Genomic DNA, 14,186 nt, shown 5'->3' with positions numbered 1-14,186 from the left:
TGTCTCCCTGTTCCCCCTTCTTTCTGTCTCCGTGCCGTCCCCCAAGCCACTCGGTTTGCTGCCACCACAATCGGGGAACAGCCCCCAAGCCACCGCCGTCCCAAGCTTTCCCTGCAGAAGTGTTGCGCTGACCAGCATTCCGCTCCCTGACGTCAATTCTGACGTAGGAGAGGAAGTTCCGGGCCAACAAGGCATTTCTCCTCATTCCATCCAGCCTGAGCCCCATCTCTCCTTGATCCAGCATTTCCCTTCTGTGTCTGTCAGAATTACCATTCCACCTATTTTCCAGCATCACCCTTCTTTGTGTCCATCTCACCTATATCCCTATCTCACCACTTTTTCAGAATCTTCATTTGTCTCTGTCCTTATCTTTACGCCATGTTCACCATTTGCCCTTTCAATGTCTTTATCTCCCCCCCACACACACTTTTTCAGCATTACTTCTATGTCTCTATTTCACCTCCTCTTCATGTCCCCTCTGTATCTCTATCCTTATTCAATAGGTCCTGCTTACCCTTTCTCTTCTTTGTGTCACTATCTCCATTTTCAGCTTCCCCCCCCCCATTTCCTTTGTTACTGCACCCTGTAGCTAGAATCTTTCCACCCTCCCTCCACTCCGGCCCAGCCCAGTATGAAAGATTTCCTTTTGTTTCCCTCCCCTCTCTCTTTCTCTTCTCCTCCCTCACCCACGAGTCCTGCATCTGGCCCTCTCCCTTCTACCTGCACCTGGCAACACCCCCCTGCTCCGCGGCTCTCTTCAGCAACTCGTCAGCAGCGGTGATCAAGACAAGCTGCCGACATCGAGGCCTTCCCTCTACGAGTCCCGCCTTTGTGGAAAAAGGAAGTTGAAACAAGCGGGACTCGCAGAGGGTAGGCCCCGACGTCAGAAGCTGCTGCTGAGTTGCCGAAGAGAGTCGCGGAGCAGGGGATGTGGCCGGAAGCAGGTAGAAGGGAGAGGGAGATAGGAAGGCTGTAGATCTCCGGAGCATGACACCGACCCCGGCCAGGATGATTTCTTTTTCAGGCACCTTACAAGTCTAGCGTCGCGGAGGGAAATAGCCATGCTGAGCAGTGAGCTCAGCACTACACAGATGAAAGCCTTGCTTGCTGATTGGTACGGCGGCACGGCGGGGCGGGGCCGCCGGACCAATCAGCAAGCAAGGCTTTCATCTGTGTATGTGCTGAGCTCACTGCTCAGCATGGCTATTTCCCGCCGCGACGCTGGATTAAGGTGCATGCCTGCGTGACACACTACCGGAGCCGCAGCAAAGGTGGAAAAGAGCCGCATGCGGCTCTGGAGCCGCAGGTTGCCGACCCCCGGTCTAGGGACTCAATGGACAGACGAGTTAAGAGACAAGAGGACCAGGTTTAGATTCCAGGTCAGACAGGGCAACTGAAGCAGAGGCCCTACAGATCCATCTGGAAATAGTAACCTTCAATGGGGGCCAGACCCACCAGAACGAACAGATGGTTGGAGACCTGCCGATACCATGAGGTCAAATGTTGGATGACTCCAATGTTCCACTATGTAGCTGAACGTACTCTGGGACAGGGACCATTCCCCAGGATCCAGGGTCTGACAGCTGAGATAATATACCTGGACATTGTCCACTCCAGCTACGTGGGCAGCTGAGATCACCAGAAAGTGAGCTTCCGCCCAACAGAAGAGAAGCTGGGCCTCCACACTCAGAGGCGCACTTCAAGTGCTCCCCTGATTGATGTAAGCCACCGCAGCGATGTCCGAGAAGACCCTCACAGTTAGAATATAGAGGCAGCACTTAAAGCAGTGAGCAAGCCTGATCGCCTGAAGATCCAAGCGAATGATCGACACTTCTGCTTGGAGGCTGACAAACGACCCTGAACCAGGTTGGTCAGGCATCCCGCACCAATTGTAGAGGCTAGCATCCATCGTCAGGATAATACACTCAGAGATCCGAAGAGGGAGCCTCCTGGCCAGAGAAGGTGGACACAACCACCTTCCGAGACTTCGCCATCAACGGGAGGCAAACCTGAAATGGATCCAGCTGCAAACTCCAGTGGGTAATCACGGTGCTCTGCAGCGAGCACAGGTGAGCTCTGGATCAAGGAACTACATCATTGCTACCATGGACACAAAAACCTGGATATACTGCCAGGCCGTTGGAGCCGAAGTGGCCAGAAAAGCTCTGATGAGCTGAGGGAGCTTCTCCTGGCACTCTGCCAGCAGGAACACTTTGCTGACTCCCATGTGGAAGTGAATCCACAGGTGCTCCAAGTCCTGTGTCGGTTCAAGGTGACTATTTGGGAAATTGATCACCCAACCCAGGTGTTGAATCAGTTGTACAACCTGGTGAACCGCCTGATACCCCTTGGCCTTGGAAAGGGCACAAATGAGCCAATCATTGAGATACGGGTGAACCAGAACCCTTAAGGTTTTTAGGTGAGCAGGTACTACCACCATCATTTGCTGAACATCCAAGGCGCAGTCGCCAGCCCAAAGGGCAGCACCACAAATTGGTTGTGCTCCTGTAAAACATGGAATTGCAGGTATTTTCTATGATCTGGAATGATCGGAATGTGGAGATAGGCTTCTGTCAGATCCAGGGAAGCTAGTAACTCCACTGGAGCCACCAAGGCGATAACTGAGCGCAGCATATCCATCCAGAAACAAGGCACCATGAGAGCCGCATTGACCGTTTTGAGATCCAGGTTTGGCCTCCAGTCTTCAGAGCCCCTCTTTGGCACTATAAAGAATTGAGCATCTGTTGGAGCCAGAGTCTGGTTCCAGAAAGTGCTCTATGGCCGCAATGTCCAGCAGCCCCTGCACTGTGGCCACTACCTGGCCCACTTTTCCGGTCTCCCTGCAGCGGAATCCAGGAAAAACCCATGCAGAGGATGATACAATTCCAGCTTGTTGCCATCCCTGAGGACCTCCAGGACTCACTTGTCTGAGGTAACGGGCTGCCAATCCACTAGAAATTCTGGAAACTGATATCTGATCCGTGGGAGGCATCACAGGACAGCTCCCAGATGGCTGCTGATGCTGTGAACCCCCGAATCTTTGCCTGCCTGATGGGGCAGAGCACTGCTCTTTGCTGCCCCCAAAGTACTAACACAAGCATCTGGGGGGATGAAAACTAGAGCGCCATGATCCCCTGGAAGACCGTAGTTGATTATCCAGCAAGACCTTGGGCTTGTGACCCTGCACACTTGCCATCAGGTCATTCACACCTTTGCCGAACAGCAATTGCCCTCTGAGGGGTAACTTGCTTAGGGTCACCTTAGTAGAGGAGTCCCCGGACCACTGCTAGATCGACAACATCCTGTGTGCCGAAATGGAATAGGTGAAGAGCTTAATGAAGACCTTGAAAATGTCGTACAGAGCATCTGCCATATAATCCATACCAAAGTTCAGAAAAACGAGATCCTGGACCACAATAGTATCCGGATTAGAGAATGATACGGTGGCTGTTACCCACCGGTAGCCGCAGGTAACCCGCCAAAACGGTGAGGAAAAACCTGTTTTCACCATGGCTACGGGGATAAGGCCATTCACAGCCCCATGGTGAATGGCCTTGTCCCCGCAGTTAAGGGAGGGAACACGTGCGGTCACCTATCACGCTCCTTCCCTCCGCCGCCGAGTTGAAACAGCTCCCTTTCTCCCTCCCTGCCCCTTACCTTTGTGGCTGCGAGTCTATACTGCCTTCTTACAGCAGCCGGAGCGTCGAAGCTGTGTGTGGCTGCTGTAAAGGTCATCTCTGACGCAACCGGAAGTTTCATCAGAGACGACCTTTACGGCAGCCATAAAGCAACTACTACGCTCCAGCTGCTGTAAGAAGGTAGTTTAGATATTGCCGGCCACAGGTAAAGGGCAGAGAGGTTTGTCGGACCGGGCCCGGGGGGGGGAGGGGGGTGAAAGCGCTACAAAGGTAAGGGGCAGGGAGGAGGAAATGTGGGGTGGAGAGGAAAAGACGCTGAAGGGAAATGGGTAAAACAGAGTGGGGAGAAGGATGTTGAAACCATATGGGAAAGAAAGAATGGGGAGAAGGACGCTGAAAGCACATGGGGAAGACAGAATGGAGAGGAGAAGGACGCTGAAGGCACGTGGGGAAGACAGAGGGGGGAGAACACTGAAAGCACATGGGGAAGACAGAGGGGGGTAGAAGGACGCTGAAAGCACATGGGGAAGACAGAATGGAGAGAAGGACGCTGAAAGGACACGGGGAAGACAGAGGGGGGAGAAGGACGCTGAAAGGACACGGGGAAGACAGAGGGGGAGAAGGACGCTGAAAGGACACGGGGAAGACAGAGGGGGATAAGGACGCTGAAAGGACACGGGGAAGACAGAGGGGGGATAAGGACGCTGAAAGGACACGGGGAAGACAGAGGGGGGATAAGGACGCTGAAAGGACACGGGGAAGACAGAGGGGGGAGAAGGATGCTGAAAGGACACGGGGAAAACAGAGGGGGGAGAAGGACGCTGAAAAGGACATGGGGAAGACAGAGGGGGAGAAGGATGCTGAAAGAACATGGGGAAGACAGAATGGGGAGAAGGATGTTGAAAGCACATGGGGAAGACAGAGGGGGGGAGGAGAAGGACGCTGAAAGCACATGGGGAAGACACAGGGGGGTGGAGAAGGACGCTGAAAGCACATGGGAAGAGAAAGGGGGCAGAAAGACGCTGAAAGGACATGGGGAAGACAGAGTGGGAGAAGACACTGAAGGGAAATGGGGAAGAGAGAGTGGGGAGAAGATGCTGGCAGGGAAGAAGACAGATGCTAGACTATGGGGGGAGCAGAGGGCAGAAGATTGGTGCCAGACCAATTTGGAAGGGGGGAGAAAGGGAGAGGCACAGTAATAGAGCAAATGGAAGACGCAGAGAGAAGAGAGACAGTGGATGGAAGGAATTGAATGAGAAGATGAGGAAAGCAGAAACCAGACAATAAAGGTAGAATTAAAAAAAAATTCTATTTCTTTTTTGCTTCAGGATAAAGTAGTATATTATTTGTGTTGATAAAAATTTATAAACAAAGCCCTGCCAACTGACCATCTCTTTCTCCAGTTCAGCAGCCAGAACTTTGATTTATAAGGAAGGAATAAGCTAAATATTGCAGTACTGAGGCTTGTAAGGATGCTGCAGTGACGGTAACGGAGCAGTGAATGGGATGGCAGTGACAGTGATGGGGCGGTGAAGGGAATGGCGGTGAAGGGGATGGTGGGCCGGGGACGGTGCAGTGACGGAGACAGATTTTTTCCCCTTGTCATTCTCTAATCCGGATCATGGCGGAGCTTAGAATGACAAGCTCTGACCACAAAGGAAGAGGCCACTGTTGTCTTAAGGCTGGCCACTGCCGAGTTGGAGAGGTGCTTGAGTAAAAAATCTACCCTAATGTTCTACGTATCCTTGAACACGGCGCCACCATCACTGGGCAAAGAAGGGTGCTTACTGACCTATGCCACCGAAGAAGCCATCTTTGGAGACTCAGAACATTAGTTGAAGGTGGCCACCATTTGATAAAGTCTGGACATGGCCTTGTCGCTGTTCAGGGAACTCTCCAACACTTCCCAGATGTCTGTGAACATCTTGACAAAATCAGGATAGTCCAGAAAAGAAACAGCCTGTGGCTTCTTGTCACTCATGAGAGAACAGGACGCCATGTTGGAATGGTCACAGGCCAACTTCAATTCCTGAAGAGATTACGAGATCATATCAACCAGGTGTGTGGGCTGGAAAAATCCGCCGCACTGCAGGATCCTCACCAAGATCCTGATCAAGGAGATGCACAAGAGTGGCAGTGTCCCCCGCAGTAGAAATACCAGCCTGTATAACAAAAGGCATCAATGGCATCAGCATCAAACAACGGAGCAAAAGACGGAGAAGCCATGGGAAGACCAAGTTCCATACCTATGTCCTGCAAGGTGGCACACAGGTGGCACAGACGCTGGCTATGTATAGCAGAAGCCACAAGTGTGTTGTCCTTGGGGTCCAATTTTTACTTTTTCGGATACCCCCATGTCAGGAATGGCATCAGGACCCCCTTCTGAGGTCGAGGTGACTTTGTCTGATGAAATTTCACCTCCCTCCCGTGCCGCAGCACACATGAACATGGTCCCTCACTGGACAACCATCCACCCCAAATAAGCCATGAATTAGAAGTACCCCACCCTGCGTAGTCCATATGAATGGTTATCTTGCCAAAACTAAGCTTGTAAGGGCATAAAAATATCTTTAAATTCAAATATAGAAAAAAATCCAAGATGGCTGCCGTGCAATTTACATGAGAAAATAGCTCAGAAAAAGCACAGTAATCCCCAAAAAAGCAGCGATTTTAGGGGTGTGAGTACTACATCTCACTCTCAAAATGTCTAAAACCCACTTTTGGAGACTCCCAACTCTCTGAATAGTACAGTTACTTACCGTAACAGTTGTTATCCAGGGACAGCAGGCATATATTCTCAACAGATGGGTGATGTTATCCACGGAGCACCATAGCGGAGAGCCTCGCAAGCAACTTCCTTGTAGAACTTCAAAGTTCGAGAGTGACATACCGCGCATGTGCGAGTGCCTTCCAGCCCGAGTTAGGGCGCGTGTCTCCTCAGCATCTCCTCGGTTCAGCTAGCTGGCTAAGAAGCCAATCCGGGGAGGTGGGTGGGTTGTGAGAATAGCTGCCTGCTGTCCCTTGATAACAACTGTTACGTAAGTAACTGTACTTTATTCCAGGACAAGCAGGCAGCATATTCTCAACATATGGGTGACCTCCAAGCTAACCAGAATGGGATGGTGGGAGTGTTGCCAATTTAGAAGAACAAATTTGTAAAATTGCCTGGCCAAAAAGGCCAGCTCTTCTGGAGAAAGCATCCAGACCATAATGAGAGGGGAATATATGAACCGAGGCAGAAGTGGCAGCTTTGCAGAGTTCCTCAATAGAAGTAGATTTAAGGAAAACTACTGAGGCCGCCATGGCTCTAAATTTATGGGTTGGAACTCGACTCTGCAGATGTAGACCAGCCTGAGCATAGGAGAAAGAAATGCAAGCAGCGATCCAGTTGGAGATGGTTTGCTTAGCAACTGGATGTCTCAACTTGTTTGGCTCAAAGGAGACAAATAGTTGAAGAAAAGATCTCCGTGGCTTAGTCCTTTGCAAGTAGAAGGCCAAAGCACGCTGACAGTCCAGAGTAGAAAGAGCTGAATCTCCAGTATGAGAATGAGGCTTTGGAAAAAAAACACTGGAAGGAGAATGGATTGGAGGATATGAAATTCTGAAACTACTTTTGGTAAGAATTGTTGATGTGTACAAAGGACCACCTTGCCATGATGGAAAAAAGTGAAAGGTGGATCTGCAACTAGAGCGTGGAGCTCACTGACTCTGCGAGCAGACGCGAGAGCAATAAGAAAAAACCACTCTCTCAGTGAGGTAGTTGAGATGAGCCAAAGACATTGGTTGAAATGGAGGCTGCATCAGTTGAAGAAGAACAACAATGAGATCCCAAATTACTGGAGGAGGTTCAAGAGGTGGTTTGACATTGACAAACCATTCATAAACCTGGAAACCACAGGATGAGCGGATAAAGGTTTCCACGCTAAAAGCTGATGACAAGTAGCAATTGCACTGAGATGGACTCGAATGGATGTTGATTCGAGGCCTGATTGAGACAAATGCTCCATGTGATGAATGATGATAATAACTTTATTTTTATATACCGCCATACCACAAACAGTTCTAAGTGGTTTACAAGGGAAGAGACAGTATACAGACAGCGACATTACAGCGAACTTTCAAAATTTACATTGGCTTGCTAAGTTTAGTCAGGTTTATCTGGAAGTGTATTGGGAGCACATCAGGTTGAGGTGGGGGTCAGAGAAATTTGTCAAAGAGATAGGTTTTTATTGATTTTCTGAACGTTTGGTACAAGAGTGCGTTTGATATGAAGTTGGTTAAACATTTATTCCATTTGCCTGCTTAGAAAGATAGTGTTCTGTCGAGGTATCTCTTGTAGGTGCAGCCCTTAAGGGATGGAAAAGCGAACAAGTAGGTACTGCGTGTATTAGTTGTGCCTGGGAATTCAAATTGGTGGGACAGATAGGTTGGGGATGAGCCTGTCATGGTTTTGAAGCAAAGGCAAGCAAACTTAAAAATGACCCTTGCTTCCACAGGCAGCCAGTGTAGTTTTCTGAAATATGGGCTTACATGGTCTGATTTCTTGAGGCCATAATTTAAATATAATAATAATAACAACTTTATTTTGTATACCGCAATACCACAAGCGGTTCAGAGCAGTTTACAGAGGAAGAGACTGTACATATACAGCGATGTTACAGGAAGTATTGTCAAGTACATTGGAACAAATTTCAATTACATTAGTGGGGCGAGAGAGGTTGGGTATAACCAGAAATAAGTCAGAGGTACAGCAGGTATTTCAGTGATGTAACAAGGTAGGGAGGGGTCAGAGAAATTTATCAAAGAGATAGGTTTTAATTGATTTCCTGAAGGATTGGTAGGAGGATACACTTGAAATGATGGTGGTTAGACATTTATTCCATTTGCCAGCTTGGAATGACAGTGTATCAAGGAATCTCTTGTAGACACAGCCCTTCAGGGAGGGGAAGGCAAACAGGTAGGTACTACATGTGCAAGTGGTGCCTGGAAACACAAAACGCCCGATGTCCCATTCTGGATTGAGACGGACTCCATCATTTTGGACCAACGAGGCCGCTGACGGGGTCGAGGACGGGGCCTTTTCAGTAGACGGTTTCATGACCCTGAAAAGTTAAGTGAATGTGGACCCAACAAGTCTTGAGTCCGTTTCTGAAAAGTTGCGCCGGACTTAGGACAGTGGTCGGGTCCTAAGTAGTTAAGACACGAATGGTGTAGGTCAGTGAGAAAAAAACCGCACGGTTACAGTGACTACAGCGTTTGAATCTCAGAACAAGCCGGGAAATTAAAGAAAACAACAGCCGCAGCCAAAACGAAGACTCACGGCTAGGGCCGCAGCACAAGCCGGTCAACGGAAGAAAGAAACAAAGGGATTTTTTGTTTGTTTGTTTTTTTACATGCGCCACACAGCGACTTGAAAGGAAAAGTAATAAAGAAAGAAACAAAGCCGCGGTGTGAGAAGGCAACGAACAACTGGGCAGAGCTAGAAACAGGTGCTTCTCAGCTCCACGGAAAAACAAGAACTGAGATTCTGAGGAGACGCGCGCCCTAACTCGGGTGGGAAGGCACTCGCGCATACGCGGTGTGGCACTCGCGAACTTTGAAGTTCAACAAGCAAGTTGATTGCGAGGCTCTCCGCTACGGGGTTCTGTGGATGACGTCACCCACATGTTGAGAATATGCTGCCTGCTTGTCCTGGGATAACGGGCTGTACTCACTGTGTGCCATGAGGTGTTGGGAGACTGGATGGAAGGAAGCAAAATAGTCCACAGGGAGATCCTCTGCCTCAAGTGTACAAACAGACTTCTGATCTTCTGACTGCCCCTCCAGTCCAGCATCAATAACCGAGGACCCCTGCCTCCACTGGACACCAGCGTGGACGTGACCTTGCGGAGGGATGCAATGGGCTCTGATCCCAGGTGCACCTCCACTGAGCCACTCAGCCTGTGCTCAGACCCACTAGTTGATGAACCTAGGGTGAGCAAGCTCCCAAGGGAAATGTCCCTGAGCCCCGAATTGAAGGGGCAGGCCTTTCAAGGGGTGCACTGCAGTGTAGCCAACCCCCTGGAAACTGATTTTCCACAGAATCTGTGATCTCCTGCAGTCAGAGGCATCCCCTCTGGAGAATCTCTGCAGCACTAACGAAGAAAACACTGATTTTAAGAAAAAAATAAACACAAGCAGGAAAGACAAGCTTCCTCTGTCTGGCTTATAGGAAGAGAACTGGTTTCCCTGGAGGCAGTCCTAAGGTAAGAGGGGAGGGGCTGAAGACTGAATAATTGAGGCTTCCTATAAGTCATCTGGCGAGTATGGATACACAACCCACCTGTCCAGGAATAAGGTGGGATTGTACAAGGACTTGGTGGAGCTCAAATAAAAGTCTGGTAACACAATAAGTGGCAATTTTCAAAGACCAATTAAGATCCAAGAGATGCGGATTCTTAACTTTCCCAAGACGAGGCTGCTTTTACCCATGAGCTGATTAAAAAATATTTTCTTGAAATGTTTGGGTTTTCAGATAGTGAGTTCATTGCAATTTCCAAACTGTATTAGTTGCCTGATAAGAAGATTCTACGGGATTCTGAGGGGGAAAGTCAGGATGTTTTATAATGCCCGATACACAGGTCCCCTCTGCTTTCTTACAATCTCCATCTGATAATATTCCCACAGCTTAGCTCTCGTATTTTAGCTGTAGGAGCAACGTCTTTCCTTAAATTCCCATAGAGGTGTCCGATTTCTGTTCATTGGTATCAGACACATTTTTGTGTTTTCAGGAGGTCATTTTTTTTTCATGTTTATTCACATTTGTATATCAAGAACAGTATACAAACAGTTCATAAATACAACCACGAAGTCCTTTTACTAAAGCTTAGCTCACGCTAAATGTTGAGTGTCCTGTTTTATACCTCTGGGCCACGTGGCACACATAGTGGACACCAAGCTTTAGTAAAAGGAGGCCTAAGTTACTAATACAATTCAACCCCCCACCACTAATCTTCTAAATCCTCCCCCACTACCCACCTAACCTCTGTTGCAATACTCCAACATGACAGACTGTGGCTCTCTACGGCCTACCCCCAATTCTAGTCATTGGTAATCCAGCCTGCGTCCAGAAATCCACTGGGCAGTGCTGTTTCTTCTAGTGTCCAGCTGTATGATTCATCCTGAAAGAGCTCTTGACCTCCTATTTCTCGCCTTCCCTTCTCTCCCCCAGCCTTCTGTTTAATACCACTTAGAAGAAACCACACTGCAACCTAAATTTAACTTTCATTTTCCTTTCACCAGTTTCCACTCCTCATACAATCCCCATCGTTTCTCATCCTAAAATTCGGAAGGAAACTGAAAACATTTCTATACAATAAACCAGGGGTAGGGAACTCCGGTCCTCGAGAGCCATATTCCAGTCAGGTTTTCAGGATTTCTCCAGTGAATATGCATTGAAAGCTGTGCTTGCAAATAGATATCATGCATAATCATTTGGGGAATCCTGAAAACCCAACTGGAATACGGCTCTCGAGGACTGGAGTTCCATACCCCTGCAATAAACTGTCAGGATCGCCCATGCGACAACATTCTCTTTCTGTACAACTGATAATATTGAATAACTGGCATTACAGTAAGAATGGCATTGTATTGAATAACAGAGTGCATTGTATATCTTGTATAACTCTATACAGTAATTAAAACTGTCCTTATAATAATGGCCCACTACTGCTAATAAACATGTAAATTTATCTCTTACCTAGAGAGATCAGGATCTGATAATTCTCCTTCATCACCTCCTTGTAGAGCTCCTTCTGCTCTTCATCTAAATACTCCCACTCCTCCTGGGAGAAAGAGACAGCGACCTCCTCAAATGTCACCTGCATCTGAAATACAAATCAGAAACACACTCAGCACTTTCAGAAAGAGGCCTCCCAGGGCTGGCGGAAAATATGCCGGGTATACATAATTTGCAATTACATAACACAGAGTCCCAGAACAGGGTTACTTTTCAGGAGACCTCCCAGTGCTGGGGCTGAGCATGACAGAAGAAGATATTTGTAACACAACCCCAGAGGAGGGTTAGATTTCAGGAGAGCTCTCATTAGGGCAGAGGAAGAGATTTCTCTGTGTATATAATTTGCAGCCACATAATTGACAGTCCCAAAGCAGGACTATAGCAGGAAAAACCAGTTACAGCCAAAATCTCCCTTTGAGACTCCTGATCTCTCTCCTTCCCCTCAGGGGGGTCCCAAAGTGATTTTCCTCAGCCCCAGGACTGACTCTGCAACATCCCAGGGCAGAAGGAGTTGGGGGAGTCTCCCACCTGGGCAGAAGCTTCTGCAGGCATTTTGCTCTCTGCTTTTGTAGTTTGCAGGATTAGAAATTAATGTGGTCGAGGGTTTATTTCTTGCAGTGTCGGAAGAAGGAACAAAGGACAGGAAGTGAGATTTGGGGCTCTGAGGCTCGTTTCCTTTTGGGCGCAGGCTGATGAGGTCACAGAGGGGAGGTGGGGCTTCACACTGATCGAGAGACGCGAGAACTGTACAACACCCAGTGCAGGAAGCATTTCATGGCAGATGGGGGCGGGGCGTTCTCTTTCGTGCGTCACAAGGAAAGCTCATTAGAATACGAAGGCGTTTGCAGAGAAGTTTCTGTGCCCCTGAGGCTGCTTTAAGAGTCTTACTGGGAGGGAATCCTTTGCAGCATCCGGGTCCTGGTGCTTTCTACTCGGCTCCACCCCTTTCAGTGCTGATTGGTCAGAAAAGAACTGGTGTAGAGAGTGGTGTACTTTTGGTGATTATATTGTTTCTGTTTTCATTATAAAATTCTAATAAAAATTGAATAATAATAATTAAAAAAAAGAACTGGTGAAGAAGGCTAGTTTAAAGGGTTCAGCCCACTAACACTGAGAGGGGGGAGGAGTTTTATCTTATTCTGACTCTTATTGGTCAGAATAATTCTGGGGCAGGGAGAGGAGGAGTTAAAGGAGGGAGGGGAAGTCAGAGAATGTCAGGGGACGGAAAATTTGTTCCCATCTCCATCCGTGCAAGCTCAGGTCCTGTAAACCATCTGATTCCATCCCCACAATCCTCAAATAGTTTCATACTGAACTTATTTTATTAAAGTATAAAAAGAAACAATATCTTTATGGAGAAAATGCGGTATATAAACTTAAGGCTTAGTTTAATATTCTGTACAATCAGAGTTCTGACTGCTGAACTAGAGGAGATCTTGAGTTGGCAGGGCTTTGTTTATAAATGTTAATCAACACAGCTACAATACTATTTTATCCTAAAGCAAAAATATAAAAATAACTTTTTTTTCTACCTTTTGTTGTCTGGTTTCTGCTTTCCTCCTCTTCTTGCCATTCACTGTCTGCATTCTCTTTGCCTCTTCTATATGGCATCTGCTGTACCAGAAACTCTGCCTCTCCCTTCCATCTCTCACTCCCTCTCCCAGGTGCTTTTTAGCATGTTTATTTTTATTCAAATTTGATATACCGCTGAATCGTACAGAAAGCTCAGCGGTTTACATATCTTTTACAGGTATTTAAATAATTTTCCCTATCTCTCTCCAACTTTCTACCCTTCAGATCTGGTATATGTCTCCCCAATCCAACATGTGTCTTTTTTTCTTTATCCCCACCGTCTCCTCTCCATTTCCATCTAATATCTGTGCCTCCCTTTCCAGTTCCCTTCAGCATTTGCTCCCCTCTACTTTCCCCTCTCTCCTACTCACTTCCATGCAGCATCTGTTCCCCACCCTCTCCTCCCCATTTCTCTTCAGCGTCTATTCCTCTCTCCCCTCCCCCTCTTTCTCAACTTCCCTTCAGCACCCTTTGTGCGGTCCAGCAGCTCCTTCTCTTCCGATCACTGCAGTCTGGGCATCGCTTCCTCTTGTCAGGGCATCTCATTCCCTCCCTTCCCCTCACCATCGCTGGTATTTTCAGTTTTCTCCCTCCAAGCGGCTTGAGCCTTTTCACAAGTTACACGTGCAGCTGCACCTAAACTTCTCCTCTGATGGAACTTCCTGTTTCCATGAATTTCCCCATCATCCTATGTACCCAAAGCCTTGATTGCACCATGCTTTGAGCCAACTATTGATGTCCTCTGTGTTGTGTTTTTTTTGTAATCATCTTTATTCATTTTTGACCAGTGACAAAGCAAAACAATAGTCAGAAATATTGCAAAGATATCAAGAACATAGGTCGATACAAGACCAATAACAATAAAGGTGGAAAAGGTATCAGGTCACCATATTTGAAAAATGCTCCCTGCCTCATTCCCAACTTCCCTCCACTCCCCTCCCCCTCTGTTTCTGCCAGATGGATAACAATTATATATGGTAGCAAACTCTAAGGAAAATAGAAAAGAATCAGCCATTCAATAAGTGACTGCAAGCCAGTCCAATAAGGTTCCCATATAGTGGTGAACCACTGTCCCAGTTTGGAATCCATATCCTTAATTGTTTTTCATTTGAATGAAGCTTGTGTAATTGTCAGGGAACGCCACTGTGGTAAGGTAGGTGCAGTTGGTGCCAACCAACATTGCAGGATACATTTTTTCC

General features: G+C 47.7%; 1 protein-coding gene across 1 annotated transcript in view; it reads right to left on the bottom strand.

Moving 5' to 3' along the window:
- Nucleotides 1–12,307, bottom strand: part of LOC117354965 (oocyte zinc finger protein XlCOF6-like) — a 33,294-nt gene extending 20,987 nt beyond the window's left edge. Inside the window, exons 1-2 of the mRNA XM_033932924.1 lie at nt 11,944–12,307; nt 11,377–11,503 (exon numbers count right to left, since the gene is read on the bottom strand). Of these exons, the coding sequence (XP_033788815.1) occupies nt 11,377–11,503; nt 11,944–11,967 (151 nt within the window). The 5' untranslated portion in view covers nt 11,968–12,307. The remainder of the gene's footprint in view (nt 1–11,376; nt 11,504–11,943) is intronic.
- Nucleotides 12,308–14,186: the final 1,879 nt, after the last annotated feature.

Source organism: Geotrypetes seraphini, chromosome 2 (assembly GCF_902459505.1).
Source record: "Geotrypetes seraphini chromosome 2, aGeoSer1.1, whole genome shotgun sequence".
In the NCBI taxonomy this organism is placed as follows: domain Eukaryota; kingdom Metazoa; phylum Chordata; class Amphibia; order Gymnophiona; family Dermophiidae; genus Geotrypetes; species Geotrypetes seraphini.
The sequence above is the reverse complement of the archived record's forward strand: the minus strand, read 5'-3'. Positions and strand labels throughout refer to the sequence as shown.